A 16270-nucleotide genomic window follows, 5' to 3' on the forward strand; every position below is an offset into this window, starting at 1 on the left:
ATTGAGAAAACATATGCAGTGTTTACCTTGAAGAAAACATATGCAGTGTTTACCGTGAAGAAAACATATGCAGTGTTTACCGTGAAGAAAACATTTGCAGTGTTTACCGTGAAGAAAACATTTGCAGTGTTTACCGTGAAGAAAACATTTGCAGTGTTTACCGTGAAGAAAACATTTGCAGTGTTTACCGTGAAGAAAACATTTGCAGTGTTTACCGTGAAGAAAACATTTGCAGTGTTTACCGTGAAGAAAACATTTGCAGTGTTTACCGTGAAGAAAACATTTGCAGTGTTTACCGTGAAGAAAACATTTGCAGTGTTTACCGTGAAGAAAACATATGCAGTGTTTACCGTGAAGAAAACATTTGCAGTGTTTACCGTGAAGAAAACATTTGCAGTGTTTACCTTGAAGAAAACATTTGCAGTGTTTACCTTGAAGAAAACATATGCAGTGTTTACCGTGAAGAAAACATTTGCAGTGTTTACCGTGAAGAAAACATATGCAGTGTTTACCGTGAATGCGGTCTCTGCGAACACGGGAACATTGCCTTTAAGAGGTGCATCGTCGACAATGTTGCATGGGATTGAATCCTGGCCTTAGTACATTTCAATGCTTGATAAGAAGGGCTACAACCATTTTCATGATTATGTGTTCCTGATCAGGAAAAACTCCTGGCCCCACTGATAAAGGTTGAACCTTAAAGTTAGCTGAACTGACCCAAGGACCAGTCGGACAGCTGCTTGACCAGCTTCATGTCGTTGGGGATGGTCAGGATGTACAGGTAGTGGAAGAACATGTCCACCATCAAAATGGCTCCCAGGTGCAACAAAGCCCCGGTGGTAATGTTCCACATCTCTCTCTGCTTACGGGTCAGGTTAGGGTTGTTGGCCTGGGGGGGGGATTCAAAGTTCAAAGTTTAAAGATCATGGTATGGTAAAAATGACTGACCAATACATTAGTTCTATAAAACAACAAATATATAGAAAACAAACTAAAGTGACATCAAATTGATGAACTAAATCTTACAATGTCAATTAAATTATGCTTCACCAGCTTCACCTGCTCAAGGATATAACTCATCTGAACATGGTACTGATGGAACGTCTGGGTAGGTCCAAAGTAGAAGAATGACTCACCTGAACGTGGTACTGATCGATAGTCTGGATGGGTCCAAAGTAGAAGAATGACTCACCTGAACGTGGTACTGATCGATAGTCTGGATGGGTCCAAAGTAGAAGAATGACTCACCTGAACGTGGTACTGATCGAAAGTCTGGATGGGTCCAAAGTAGAAGAATGGAAGGTAGAAGTTGTACTTGAGCAGGTCAATGAAGGTGTAGTTGCCGTCCTTCTTCTCACAGTTCTCCAGAGCAAAGCTCATACAGCGCATTATGGTGAAACAGGATCCTCCGTAGAACAGGATGTCTTGCAGGTCGAAGTAGCCCGTCACAAAACCTTCCTGGAGGAGATGTGAACAGGATGTCAGTCATTACTGAGGAAGTTTAGTCAAACAACTGACATCTTCCCAATATGGATGCCATACTTTGTCAAGACTTCTATTCAAGAACTAATATACCAATGACTATTAAAAAATCCATTCCAGAAAGTTAAGCTACATAAATTCAGAAGTTAGTTCAAAATACTAATGACATTTGGTGCATATTTACTTTGAAATGTGTGTCTAATCGCAGTCACAAAGATAGCACTTACAGGACCGACATTTATTCCCTCAGCTCCGGGAAGAAAGTGAATCTACACTAGCTATGTACCAGGATAGTGCTGAACTGTTCAAATTGAGTTCGGAATACACCAAGGACATGGTGTTGTGAATCCATTGTACCAATAGTTGATTGCGAACACTAACCTGACACTTGCTTGACGTTGTTGAGACAAGGACAGGGATAGGATAGATATTTAAAAGTGGTCCAATCAATCAGAGAGATCTACGTTTAGCCAACCCACCTGCCAGGTATTAAAAGGTTCCATCTTGAAGGTGGCCAGGCTGGCGAGACCGGCGACGAAGACGATCCACTTCCTCTTGACCAGAGCCACGCTGTAGAGGATGAAGCAGTGTGATAGGACCAGAGCCAGGAAGCCCCCGCCCATACTGACCAACACCGCCAAGCCACCGTACAACCCATAGATCAACGACCTGTGCTGTGGAGCAGGAAGAGCCAACATTATTACAAGGTTGTAACAAGGTTATTTGAATATATATATTTTTTTTTTACAATGTTATTGCAAGGTTGTTATAAGGTTATCACAAGGTTATTACAAAGTTGTTATGATAATGTTATTACAATGTTGTTATTATAATGTTATTACAATGTTGTTATGATAATGTTGTTATGATAATGTTATTACAATGTTGTTATTATAAGGTTATTACACAGTTGTTATGATAATGTTATTACAATGTTGTTATGATAATGTTATTACAATGTTGTTATGATAATGTTATTACAATGTTATGATAATATTATTACAATGTTGTAACAATGTTGTAAAAATTGTATGATATGTTATTATTACAACTATATAGCAATGTTATTAGAACTTAATTACAAGGTTATTTTAAATCAATGTTATCAGAAATCTCAATGGTTGTAGTGATAACATTATACTATGATGTAATATACTCAAGTCTATATGACATATGTATCAAACAGATACATTAGTAACCAAACACCAGCGATGACTACGTTATAGATGGTTGATTACACTAAAGTGATGACGGTTGGGATGAAATTAATTACTTTAAAAAAAAAATATATATATATATATATATATATAAAGAGTTATCTATTGTGTTTAATAATGTTACCTTGCAATACCAATCATCCATACCAATCTTCATCGCAAGCGCAAAACAAAACAGAAAGCGTGTTTAAAACATGAACACATTTGTCAGGTGTTTACCCATTAAATTATTGGGAACATAATCTTTGATTATACATAAATGTGCTATTCCATTAGTCAGCCAACTCATGCTTTTTACTAGGCAGGATTATACAATAATAACAACAAAAAAACATTCCAAATTACAGTGCTATGCAAATTAACATTCAGTTACTATGTTGTTTCGGGCGTAATTACAGTGGTACTACACAGGTATACGAGCAACTAGAGGCGTCAGGAGCGCTAGTTAAAAATCTGTCGTTCTGCCTCTGAGCACAGCAGTTAACCCCCAACAACTGACGTGGATGTCGATTAAGGCAGCGGGGTTGAGTGAAGTACGGAGGACACGTTTCAGTTGAATGCATTCAGTCGTACATCTGACTAGGTATCCCCCTTTCCCTTTATGTCAATTGTTACACATACCTAAAAAGCTACATTTTGGCGTTATCCCTCACTGGTATCCTATTCTCTCTATAGTGCCCTACTATATTGACCAAGAGCCCTATAAGAGTGCCTTTTGAGAGCTACATTTTGAGTGTGGGAAGTCATTGTAACTGTGAATACACACCCTGGGAGATATCAGGGAGCAGACTTTGGCAAAGATCACATGACCGGCGAGGGCGAATAGGATGTGATTGCGGAATGTTGTGAACCACATCACCCATTCGAAATCAGCAACGTCCTATAACACATGAAAAAACAAATAGTTGAAAAAAACTAATATATTAATTCACATATCAATTTCATCAATTAAATTAATAAAAACAAAAAAAGTGTGTAAAATGTATTAGTAATACAACGTAGTCTCACGAGTAACAGAGAGATAAATCTATTCCATTAGTTAGAACATATTAAGCCTAGTACTGGACTAATTAAGCATGCTCAATGGAGAACCTCACTTTTCAGTCCAGGACTAGGTTTAATCTGTTTCAGTGTATGGAAGGGCTTGTACATTACATACTGGGAACGAACCACTGACCATTTTCCTGCCAAAGTAGTGCCACCCTGGTTTCACGCTCTTCTTGAACACCTTCCTGTTCACATTGTCTGAAAATCGAACAGGAAAGGGAATTACTGTACACTGACGACTGACGGACAAACCATTTAAAACAACAAAAGTGAGAGTTTCGTTGGATTCCGTCAGAGATGAGGGAAACTATCATATCATAGCCTGACGAATCAAACTGATTGTTTGTATCATATCTTAGCCTGACGAATCAAACTGATTGTTTGTATCATATCCTAGCCTGACGAATCAAACTGAATGTTTGTATCATATCCTAGCCTGACGAATCAAACTGATTGTTTGTATCATATCCTAGCCTGACGAATAAAACTGATTGTTTGTATCATATCCTAGCCTGACGAATAAAACTGAGTTATTCTGCTGCTCTGGTTCTAACGTCCGTGGGAATGGCGTTTGGCCGGACTAAGGAGTGTGGGTAGCCAGGCTAAGGAGTGTGGGTAGCCAGGCTAAGGAGTGTGGGTAGCCAGGCTAAGGAGTGTGGGTAGCCAGGCTAAGGAGTGTTGGTAGCCAGGCTAAGGAGTGTGGGTAGCCAGGCTAAGGAGTGTGGGTAGCCAGGCTAAGGAGTCTGGGTAGCCAGGCTAAGGAGTCTGGGTAGCCAGGCAAACCGCATCCATCTTCTGTCTGATACAATCTTTTTTTACCTTTGAACTTGTGTAATTGAAGAGAAAAAAAATACAGTTATGTGTTGATATTTCCATTGAGTGTGTTATTTAGGTAAGAGCAGCAGCATGTCCTCAGGTAGCCTGCTTCTGGTCTCAGGTTCAGGAATGGCTGACAATGCATAGCATTGATCTAAAATGACCCTAGAAATAGTACTGTTAGGAGATCTGGAGAGACCGGGTCAGTCAATTACTAATATACTAATACTCTTGGTAAAAGTAATTATCTTCAACACGCAATCTGTAGATTCTATTCGATTAGATTGATTGAAATTGTACGTTAAACATCATAGCATAGTTGAAAGATATGTGTTGCGTAGAAACCCGAAGTGGGTGGCCAGCAGAGATAGATGGGAGGGGCTGAGGGAAGCTGAGGGTTGGTATGTGGAATTGGAGACAAGTGGGAGTGGAGTTGCTGTGTGAGAGAGAGAATGATGGTCAAAAGATAAAGGAGAAAAAAAAGTGTCTCGAATGGTTGAGGGACAGATCTTGGAGGGTTCGGGTTTCACAAGATTGTGATCATGAAAAAGGAAACTATGGCATCAATTTTATATCACTATGATGCACACGCACCCTCACACATAAGGATGGCTCTGTTGCGGAAAGACTGATACTGTAGCGCAATTCTTCGTCCTCCTCTGACGAGGAGTAAGAAATGTCGGACCAAGATGCAGCGTGGTGAGTATCCATTTTAATAGGAATACTTGAAACAAACAAAATAACGAATAAACGAACGAAGACGAAACAGTCCCGTAAAGTGACAACACAAACACAGGAACACAGTAACAGGAACAATCACCCACAACCCACAATACAAAACAGGCTACCTAAATATGGCTCCCAATCAGAGACAACGACAAACACCTGCCTCTGATTGAGAACCATATCAGGCCAAACACATAGAAATAGACAAACTAGACAACCAACATAGAATGCCCACTCAGATCACACCCTGACCAAACAAAACATAGAAACATACAAAGCAAACTATGGTCAGGGCGTGACAGATACATGTTTAATAGTGTCTTGATGCTGTATTGTTTGTCCTTCATTTTAATACTTTAATGTTACCCCTTCCTTGTGTTTTTTTGTAATAAATAACTATAAAAAATATTTTAAAAACTTCCGACTTCAACTGTATGTATCAACACTTTGGTTTTACTAATAAATGTGTTTAAATGGGGGGGAAAAAGAGCAGCAGCATATTGAGCAAAGCCCCAACAACATTGCATAACCTACTTAGTTGTCACAAAGCCCTTCATATTTTCCACAATAATAATCGTATCCTCAAAGCCGTCCTCAGGAGATTATGTTCCAGCGTGTATCATGGCCCTCAATGATTGAACTGAAATATTCCATGGAACAGGAGACAAGGAAAATAACAGCACTTTCTGGGGAGGAGACAGAAATACTCTGACAAGGGGCACTAGTGCTGTGCTTCTCAGGTCCAAGGCACAAAAACACAACCTTGCTGCCGGGTATACTGGTACATCTGAAAGGCAGGGCCATTTGATAGATAGAGGGACAAAATTATAGCACTCTCTTAAGTTCAAACATACAAGCTGACAATGAGCACTAACTAGCAGTTCGCATGTTCCTACAACAACCTAGAGCACAACCTACTGTACAACCTATAGTCCACGACAGCACTGTACTCTTCTCTACTGTAATCTACAACACTCTACTCTACTGTACTGTACTCTACTCTACTCTACTCTACTCTACTCTACTCTACTGTACTGTGCTCTACTGTACTGTGCTCTGCTGTACTGTACTCTACTGTACTGTACTCTACTGTACTCTACTCTACTGTACTCTACTGTACTGTACTGTACTGTACTGTGCTCTGCTGTACTGTAATGTACTCTACTGTACTGTACTCTACTGTACTCTACTGTACTGTACTCTACTACTCTACTGTACTCTACTGTACTCTACTCTACTGTACTCTACTGTAGTCTACTGTACTGTACTGTACTGTACTGTACTCTACTGTACTGTACTCTACTGTACTCTACTGTACTATACTCTACTCTACTCTACTCTACTGTACTGTACTGTACTGTACTGTACTCTACTGTACTGTACTGTAATGTACTGTAATGTACTCTACTCTACTCTACTGTACTCTACTGTACTGTACTCTACTGTACTCTACTCTACTGTACTCTACTGTAGTCTACTCTACTCTACTGTAGTCTACTCTACTGTACTGTACTGTATTGTACTCTACTGTACTCTACTCTACTGTATTGTACTCTACTCTACTGTACTCTACTGTACTCTACTGTACTCTACTCTACTCTACTGTACTCTACTGTACTCTACTCTACTCTACTGTACTCTACTCTACTGTACTCTACTCTACTCTACTGTACTCTACTCTGCAGTATTCTACTGTACTTTAAACCACAACTGACAGTGAGAGGAAAGCAAGTCAACATCATCCCCATAATTCAGAAAGTCTTTATTGTCCCATTGTAGTGGTGGTTGCAGCAGCATACTGAACATAGTCTTTATTCTATAACCCAGTCGTTGTTAACAAGCTAGCGCCGTGGGCTAAAGAAATCCCTCTATTACCATGTAGGCTGGAGTTGGGCTGAGCAGAATACTAAAGGACAACGCTAACACTACCTCAGTTTGACACGGTCCCGACTGCAGTGCACACAGACTGCGGCGTGCGTAATTCCCTCCCTGCTCTTGCATCCATCCACAGAGGTTACATAATCTGCCCCGTCACTTTATTCAAATCAATTCACGGAGATAACGCCGGACTATAGTGCAGCATTGTACCATGCAGCTCTTCTGCAGGACATCGATAACATCTCTGAATAGCTTAGTAAGCAAACTGAACACTGGCTGGTAACACTTCATAATGACTTTCATTAAAAAGCCTTTTACACATGCCTTTATAAATATTGTATATACATGTTTACAAGTTATTACAAATATAATACGTTGGCAGACGACAGTATTTCTGGTTGTGTTTGACTCCTCGACACGTTCTGTCATTTAGACACCAAGAATATCCTCCTTATCTAATGAGTAGGACAATTATAGCTGCTAATTAGGCCTATTATAATAACCCGATACTCATAATACACAGATGAATCTAATAAGAATGCTTTTAAGGCCTCTTCATTTCAATCAGATACTGTAGACGCAAACATGTCAAGCAACGTGACGAGGCGAGAGGTTTAAATAGACCGCTTAACTGAGGATAATGTACAGGGAGGAAAATCTATACGAAAACAACACTGAGCCATGTTCTGCAGAGTCAGTTTTCTATCAGAGTGTGATAGAATACAGGTTGGTTATGAAGGCAGAGTGCATAGGACATGATGTGGATAGCTATGAGATTAATATTTTACAAGGGAGACTTGTCCCAAGAAAGCTGCAATTCAGACATCAGACACATCAAATCAACAATACAGTTACATCATAGGCACGTCCCAAATGGTAAAACTATTCCTTAATTAATTAGTGCCCCAGTGCACTAAATAGAAAATAGGGTGTAATTTGCGACAGGTCCAATAACAACTCATGGTCCACTACTCACCAGCGGAGGCGTCCCATATCCAGGTGCCAGCCCATAGTAGAGACAGGTAGAGAACCGCTGCGTACAGGTAGAGTTCCAGCTTAGGAAGGGCTGCCTTGAGCCTCATGATGGATCTCTGGCACTAAACACACACAGGGGACCTGAGGGGAAGGGAAAGGAGGATATTAGAACAGGCTAAAATTGTATTAGGCATTACATATATATATATATATACAGAGAGAGAGAGAGAGAGAGAGAGAGAGAGAGAGAGAGAGAGAGAGAGAGAGAGAGAGAGAGAGAGAGAGAGAGAGAGAGAGAGAGAGAGAGAGAGAGGGAGAGGGAGAGAGAGAGAGAGAGAGAGAGAGAGAGAGAGAGAGAGAGAGAGAGAGAGAGAGAGAGAGAGAGAGAGAGAGAGAGAGAGAGAGAGAGAGAATGTTGACTATTCTCAGGAAAAACAACCATTGACACTTATAGAACTAAGCCTTGTATAAGAATACGGTTCTGCTGTTATTGTAGCCTACAGTGCCTTTAGAGGGCATCCCGTGCCTTTAGAGGGCATCACGTGCCTTTATAGGGCATCCCGTGCCTTTAGAGGGCATCACGTGCCTTTAGAGGGCATCACGTGCCTTTATAGGGCATCACGTGCCTTTAGAGGGCATCACGTGCCTTTAGAGGGCATCACGTGCCTTTAGAGGGCATCACGTGCCTTTAGAGGGCATCCCGTGCCTTTAGAGGGCATCACGTGCCTTTAGAGGGCATCACGTGCCTTTAGAGGGCATCCCGTGCCTTTAGAGGGCATCACGTGCCTTTAGAGGGCATCACGTGCCTTTAGAGGGCATCACGTGCCTTTATAGGGCATCACGTGCCTTTAGAGGGCATCCCGTGCCTTTAGAGGGCATCACGTGCCTTTAGAGGGCATCCCGTGCCTTTAGAGTGCATCACGTGCCTTTAGAGGGCATCACGTGCCTTTATAGGGCATCCCGTGCCTTTAGAGGGCATCCCGTGCCTTTAGAGGGTATCCCGTGCCTTTAGAGGGCATCACGTGCCTTTAGAGGGCATCACGTGCCTTTAGAGGGCATCACGTGCCTTTAGAGGGCATCACGTGCCTTTAGAGGGCATCACGTGCCTTTAGAGTGCATCACGTGCCTTTAGAGGGCATCCCGTGCCTTTAGAGGGTATCCCGTGCCTTTAGGGGGCATCACGTGCCTTTAGAGGGCATCACGTGCCTTTAGAGGGCATCACGTGCCTTTAGAGGGCATCACGTGCCTTTAGAGGGCATCACGTGCCTTTAGAGGGCATCACGTGCCTTTAGAGGGCATCACGTGCCTTTAGAGGGCATCACGTGCCTTTAGAGGGCATCACGCCCCTTGACTCATTCCCCATTTGTATTATTATTTTCTAAATTCTTCAAGCTCTGTCAAATTGGTTGTTGATCACTGCTAGACAACCATTTTCAGGTTTTGCCATATATTTTCAGTCAAAAAATGTAACTTGGCCTCTCGGGAACATTCACCGTCTTCTTGGTAAGCAACCCCAGTGTATATTTGGCCTTGTGTTTTAGGTTATTGTCCTGCTGAAAGGTGATTAATCTCCCAGTATCTGGTGGAAAGAAGACTGAACCAGTTTTTCCTCTAGGATTTTGCCTGTGCTTAACTCCATTCCGTTTCTTTTTTTATCCTAAAGAACTACCCACTCCTTCACAATTACAAGAATACCCAGAACATGATGCAGCCACCAATATGCTTGGAAATATGGAGAGTGGTACTCAGTAATGTGTTGTACTGGATTTGTCCCAAACATAACACTTTGTATTCAGGACAAAAGCTTTGCCACATTTTTTGCAGTATTACTTTAGTGCCTTGTTGCAAACACAATGCATGTTTTGGAATATTTGTATTCTGTACAAGCTTTCTTCTTTTCACTCTGTCAATTAGGTTGTTATTGTGGAGTAACTACAATGTTGTTGATCCATCCTCAGTTTTCCCCTATCACAGCTATTCAACTCGGTACAGTAGCTGTTTTAAAGTCACCTTTAGCCTCTTGGTGAAATCCCTGAGCGGTTTCCTTCCTCTCCGGCAACTGAGTTAGAAATGACTCCTGTATCTTTGTACACTGGGTGTATTGATACACCATCCAACCTCCCTGGTCTTTGTGGTTGAATCTGTGTTTGAAATTCACCGCTCGACTGAGGGACTTTACAGATACAGTAAAATCTCAATTTAATCCATTTTAAATTTAGGCTGTAACAACAAAATGTGGGAAAAGTCCAGGGTTGTGAATACTTTCTGAAGGCCCCTGTATGTAACGTATTCTGTTTCTGTAAAATGCTACACAGGAACCTGAACTACGGATAACATGCCATCTTACTTAGGAACTTTGGCTTACTTGAAATGCTAAACCTAGTCTTAAAAAGGTTTTAAAAAAGCCACAGAAGCTATTTGCATAACTTTTTGCATAACTTTGATCTTTGTTGATAATTGCAATCATAACAATTAGCCTTTTGGAGTCCCTTAGCAAGATTTGGTTGGACGGGCCCTCCCCATTGCGCGGGGCAACATTTTTAGTGGCCCTCAACTTGAAGGCAGAGAGAGAAAAAATATGTTTTAAAGTACATTTCCTGCAATTCTGTACATTTTGCCATGACTTATGCCATGTTAATGATATGCATGAGAGTGACTAACAAAATGTATGTGGGCCTGTGCCTGGTCTGTATTCAGTCATGGTTACAACAAGTTTAGATGACTGTCTAGGCTCATTTACCAATCTAAAAATAGTTAGCTGACATGGCTAATCGAGTGCTGATGCACAACCAAATGTCGAACTTGCACCTTGTGTATTCTACTACTGTAACTTTTAACAGTAAGTTGAGACCCTAACTGAGTTCCAAATTTTTTAAATAAAAAATAGTTATAAATGTTTTTGGGGTCGGGGCCCCCTAGTGGCCGGGGCCCTAATTGACAACCAATGTCTCTTATTCCCTGAGCTGACCCTGATTGCAATACAAGATATCTTGTACAGTTTGAAAATAAAATAGTCCTCCCTTATCAACCTCAACTGTAGGCCTACACTGTTTCACACACTGTTTCTAATGTGAAAACAACGATAATGGTAACAGTAGTAATGTGAGAACATTTTAACAACATAACATTGTGACAGTTGGATCTCTAGAAATGCTGGTCATATAAAAAAAACACTAACCATTCTCAATAAGAAAAAATACGTTTTAAAAGTATATTTTCCTGTTAAGCTTCGGAGGGACAAGTCAGTGACAGCGACAGAGACAGCGTGTTCTAAATTGGACTGTAACGCCTCACAAACTGCCCTGCTCAGAGATCCCCAGAATCAGCACTGTCAGCTGAGCAATCCTACCTCCTCTCCTATTTTAGCCATAGCAGTTGAGCTCTCTCGCTCTCTCCGCCACCGTACAGCAGCTGCAATGCTATGTGATATCTGCACTGAGACGCATCGGGGGAATCACACCACAGTGTAAATTAGCATCGCATAAAATGTCCAAGAAAGGTGCACTGGAATACACAACTAGCTATAGGCCTAGACTGTGTTCATATTATGACTATAGTTGGAAGAATAACGCACCTGCGCTGGCATATAAAAACAGGGTTATATGGCCACACTGCACCAAGTTGAGAGAGTTAAATGGAGTTGGAATAACAAACCCAATTGCCAAGATCTTTCTAATGCCAAAGAAGAACTCTAGCAACGGCTTGAGTGTGTTGCATACAAATTGAAGGCTATTTAGCGGTAGGTCTATTGTTCTAAAACCGCCTATGCTGCCAGCATGTAACGACACATTGTCGCAGTAAAATTCTACCGTTTTTTCTATGCGATTATGTCACAGTCCTCCGATAACGCACCTGTTCTACTGACCTTTCTATCCGCTTCTCAGCCACAGGACAGGTTACAGGGTGTATTGCTGTCCCTCTCTCCAAAATGTCAAAAGAAAAAAGAAGAAGTAAAAGGGGTTTGTGTTTGTACGGCGTTTTGTTTTTCTAATTCATTCCGTCCCTGCTTTTGGTAACGCCGGTGCCGTACCCCCTGTGATAGCCAGGCGCAGCAGTTGAGGATGTTGCGAACTAGGGTGGGGGTGGGCGTGGGGGTGTGGGTGCCACTCTGCGGGATATATTTATCTTTTTTAGAACTGCGCCGCAGTGAGAGGTGGTCCAGTGACTGCCTGTCAAAACGGACGCAGGTTCCACAGTGCAGAGAGAGAATGGAATGGATACTGTCGCAGCCTTCTCTGACATGATGATGGTTCTGCTATATCATATTCCATAGCCTACATGAATGTTCATACATTGAACTGATACGCTACCCACTGGTCACACCACGTCATTTCAACGTGGGTAATTGGGTAAAACTTGGTTGAGACGTTGATCAATGAGATTACAAGCTATATTCACCCACTCAAAAGTGAGTTGAATTTCCAATGTGTTATCACTTTGCTATTAACCATCTAAAAGCACAGCCAAATTCCAATGGAAAAACAATGTCTGATTTTTGGTTTAGTTGTCACCCAAATGTCTTTCACTTTCACTGCGCTTTCAACCATTTAAAAGCACAGCAAATTTCAAATGGGAATACACAACGTCAGATATTTTGTTTATATTTTTTAAACGAGATTGTGTTATCACTGTGCTTCATCTAATGGCAGAACCAAATGACCCGGATTGTAGTTGAGATTACATTAAAGTACATGGTGCAATTGATCAATGCCATTCGAGATTCTGCGCAGATTATTATAGTAATTGTGAAGATCTCGACAGACCTGCAACTACCTATGCCTGCTATCAAAACGTTATTGGTCGCGTACACATATTTTGCAGATGTTATCGCAGGTGCAGTGAAATGCTTAGGTTTCTAGCTCCAACAGTGCAGTAATACCGAAAAATTCAAAACAATAAACACAAAGAAATATTAGAATGAGCAATGTCAGAGTCCGGAATATAAATACAATACCAGTCAAAAGTTTGGACACACCTACTCATTCAAGGGTTTTTCTTTATTTTTACTATTTTCTACATTGTAGCATAATAGTGAAGACATCAAAACTATGAAATAACACATATGGAATCATGTAGTAACCAAAAAAGTGTTAAACAAATCAAAATATATCTTCAAAATAGCCACCCTTTGCCTTGATGACAGCTTTGCACACTTTTGGCATTCTCTCAACCAGCTTCACCTGGAATGCTTTTCCAACGGTCTTGAAGGAGTTCCTACATATGCTGAGCACTTGTTGGCTGCTTTTCCTTCACTCTGTTTCCGCTTCATGAGAATGATATCCACCGGATCAGGCTATGTATGTTGTTTGTTATTGAACGCTGAAGGCTGAACGAAAGCTGGACAAGATACCTAGTTTTTTTTATTTTTAAGTTGACAGTGTTTCCTTGTAAATTTTGTTTTTATTTACTTGTATTTCATTTTGGATCCTGCAACTCTGTTGGTCTTAGCTGCTGTGAGCGCAGCTGTCTGTCCTGGGATCCTGCCAGATTCCACATAGGGGGACAAACACGGAAGCCCAGCTAGCCTAGCTGGCTCGGCGGTCTCAAATGGAGGTCGCTATTCAACGTTTCCAGCGCTGCAGGAGCTGTGTTTACTTTGCTTTGTTCCAGAACAATCTGGACCGCGCTAACTTTCAATGTAGCAATTGCTTGCTTGTGGAGAACTACAGTAGTGACCACTCTTAGAAAGCAGGTAGCAAACCTAGACAAGCTTCTGGGGAATCCACACCTACTGTTTCTTTTTCTTCCACCTCGGCTCTCCACAGCCGACTGGCCGGTGCTCAGCAGGGATCTTTCCCCGAAGGGGTCTCCCCCTTCCCTGGAGAACGGAACTGTTCTCGACCCAACCAATCAGCCATTGAGGTACGTCACTCGCCGTGGAAGTCGAAGAAAGAGTCCCCTGGCAACGGGGGCCTCCTTAGAGATGTTAAGCCCGGACCGGACACTGACCAGAAACAGCTTTGTTGCCCTGGATCCAGAGGTTCCGGCGCCCTCTTCCTTAGGTGCTTTCCATTCGATATTTGATTCGGAGGTACCTGCGTCTTCATCCTCTGTTCTGTCTTCCTCTCCAGTGGCTTCCACATCTGGTTCAGATTCTCAGCACTCACACCCTCATCAGACCGTGAGGCTGCCTGAGAGACCGGCCCATTCAACATCACCAGCTGTCATCATAGGCAGCTCTATGGTGAGAAACATCTGACTGTTCTACCCAGGAGCACGAGTACAGGACATCACAAGGCTGCTTCCTACTGTTCTACCCAGGAGCACGAGTACAGGACATAACAAGGCTGCTTCCTACTGTTCTACCCAGGAGCACGAGTACAGTACATCACAAGGCTGCTTCCTACTGTTCTGCCTAGACGTACGAGTACAGGACATCACAAGGCTGCTTCCTACTGTTCTACCCAGGAGCACGAGTACAGGACATCACAAGGCTGCTTCCTACTGTTCTACCCAGGAGCACGAGTACAGGACATCACAAGGCTGCTTCCTACTGTTCTACCCAGGAGCACGAGTACAGGACATCACAAGGCTGATTCCTGCTGTTCTACCCAGGAGCACGAGTACAGGACATCACAAGGCTGATTCCTACTGTTCTACCCAGGAGCACGAGTACAGGACATCACAAGGCTGCTTCCTACTGTTCTACCCAGGAGCACGAGTACAGGACATCACAAGGCTGCTTCCTACTGTTCTACCCAGGAGCACGAGTACAGGACATCACAAGGCTGCTTCCTACTGTTCTACCCAGGAGCACGAGTATAGGACATAACAAGGCTGCTTCCTACTGTTCTACCCAGGAGCACGAGTACAGGACATCACAAGGCTGCTTCCGACTGTTCTACCCAGGAGCACGAGTACAGGACATCACAAGGCTGCTTCCTACTGTTCTACCCAGGAGCACGAGTACAGGACATCACAAGGCTGCTTCCTACTGTTCTACCCAGGAGCACGAGTACAGGACATCACAAGGCTGCTTCCTACTGTTCTACCCAGGAGCACGAGTACAGGACATCACAAGGCTGATTCCTACTGTTCTACCCAGGAGCACGAGTACAGGACATCACAAGGCTGCTTCCTACTGTTCTACCCAGGAGCACGAGTACAGGACATAACAAGGCTGCTTCCTACTGTTCTACCCAGGAGCACGAGTACAGGACATCACAAGGCTGCTTCCTACTGTTCTACCCAGGAGCACGAGTACAGGACATCACAAGGCTGCTTCCTACTGTTCTACCCAGGAGCACGAGTACAGGACATAACAAGGCTGCTTCCTACTGTTCTACCCAGGAGCACGGGTACAGGACATCACAAGGCTGCTTCCTACTGTTCTACCCAGGAGCACGAGTACAGGACATCACAAGGCTGCTTCCTACTGTTCTACCCAGGAGCACGAGTACAGGACATCACAAGGCTGCTTCCTACTGTTCTACCCAGGAGCACGAGTACAGGACATCACAAGGCTGCTTCCTACTGTTCTACCCAGGAGCACGAGTACAGGACATCACAAGGCTGCTTCCTACTGTTCTACCCAGGAGCACGAGTACAGGACATCACAAGGCTGCTTCCTACTGTTCTACCCAGGAGCACGAGTACAGGACATCACAAGGCTGCTTCCTACTGTTCTACCCAGGAGCACGAGTACAGGACATAACAAGGCTGCTTCCTACTGTTCTACCCAGGAGCACGAGTACAGGACATCACAAGGCTGCTTCCTACTGTTCTACCCAGGAGCACGAGTACAGGACATCACAAGGCTGCTTCCTACTGTTCTACCACAGATGCCAGGAGCTGACGCTGTCGTAGTCCATGTGGGGTCAAACGACATCAGGAGGGCTAGCTCGGAAAATCAGAAATTTGATTTTAAAGAACTAATTTTAGCATTAAAAGACTCAGTCATTTCACGTCCAGTACCATCGTTGGACTACGGGTGTGAAAGATTCAGCAGGCTACTGGCATAAAACATCTGGCTTAAAGATTACTGTAACTCTGCTGGAATCCCTTTTATGGATAACTTTGACACCTTCTGGAAACAGAAGATACTCTCCAGGAATGACGGAGTCCATCCAAATCATCTTGGCTCCTCGACTCTGTCTACACATTTCACGGCTGCATGGAAACAATGACTT

The 16270-nt window shown here is 42.8% G+C and overlaps 1 protein-coding gene across 4 annotated transcripts in view; it reads right to left on the bottom strand.

Annotated features, from left to right (window-relative positions):
• hhatla (hedgehog acyltransferase like, a) overlaps positions 1 to 16270 on the bottom strand; it is a 29953-nt gene that overhangs the window by 6419 nt on the left and 7264 nt on the right. The window contains exons 1-8 of one of the 4 annotated variants that reach the window (XM_071360779.1): positions 11994 to 12228; positions 8143 to 8282; positions 3877 to 3944; positions 3466 to 3579; positions 2824 to 2850; positions 1962 to 2156; positions 1249 to 1458; positions 718 to 889 (exon numbers count right to left, since the gene is read on the bottom strand). In XM_071360779.1, the coding sequence (XP_071216880.1) occupies positions 718 to 889; positions 1249 to 1458; positions 1962 to 2156; positions 2824 to 2850; positions 3466 to 3579; positions 3877 to 3944; positions 8143 to 8248 (892 nt within the window). In that variant the 5' untranslated portion in view covers positions 8249 to 8282; positions 11994 to 12228. Of the gene's footprint in view, positions 1 to 717; positions 890 to 1248; positions 1459 to 1961; positions 2157 to 2823; positions 2851 to 3465; positions 3580 to 3876; positions 3945 to 8142; positions 8283 to 11993; positions 12229 to 16270 lie in introns of those variants that run through there. The other 3 variants (XM_071360776.1, XM_071360780.1, XM_071360781.1) reach the window with 3 other exon arrangements.

The sequence above is a fragment of the Salvelinus alpinus genome, chromosome 23 (assembly GCF_045679555.1).
Source record: "Salvelinus alpinus chromosome 23, SLU_Salpinus.1, whole genome shotgun sequence".
In the NCBI taxonomy this organism is placed as follows: Eukaryota; Metazoa; Chordata; class Actinopteri; order Salmoniformes; family Salmonidae; genus Salvelinus; species Salvelinus alpinus.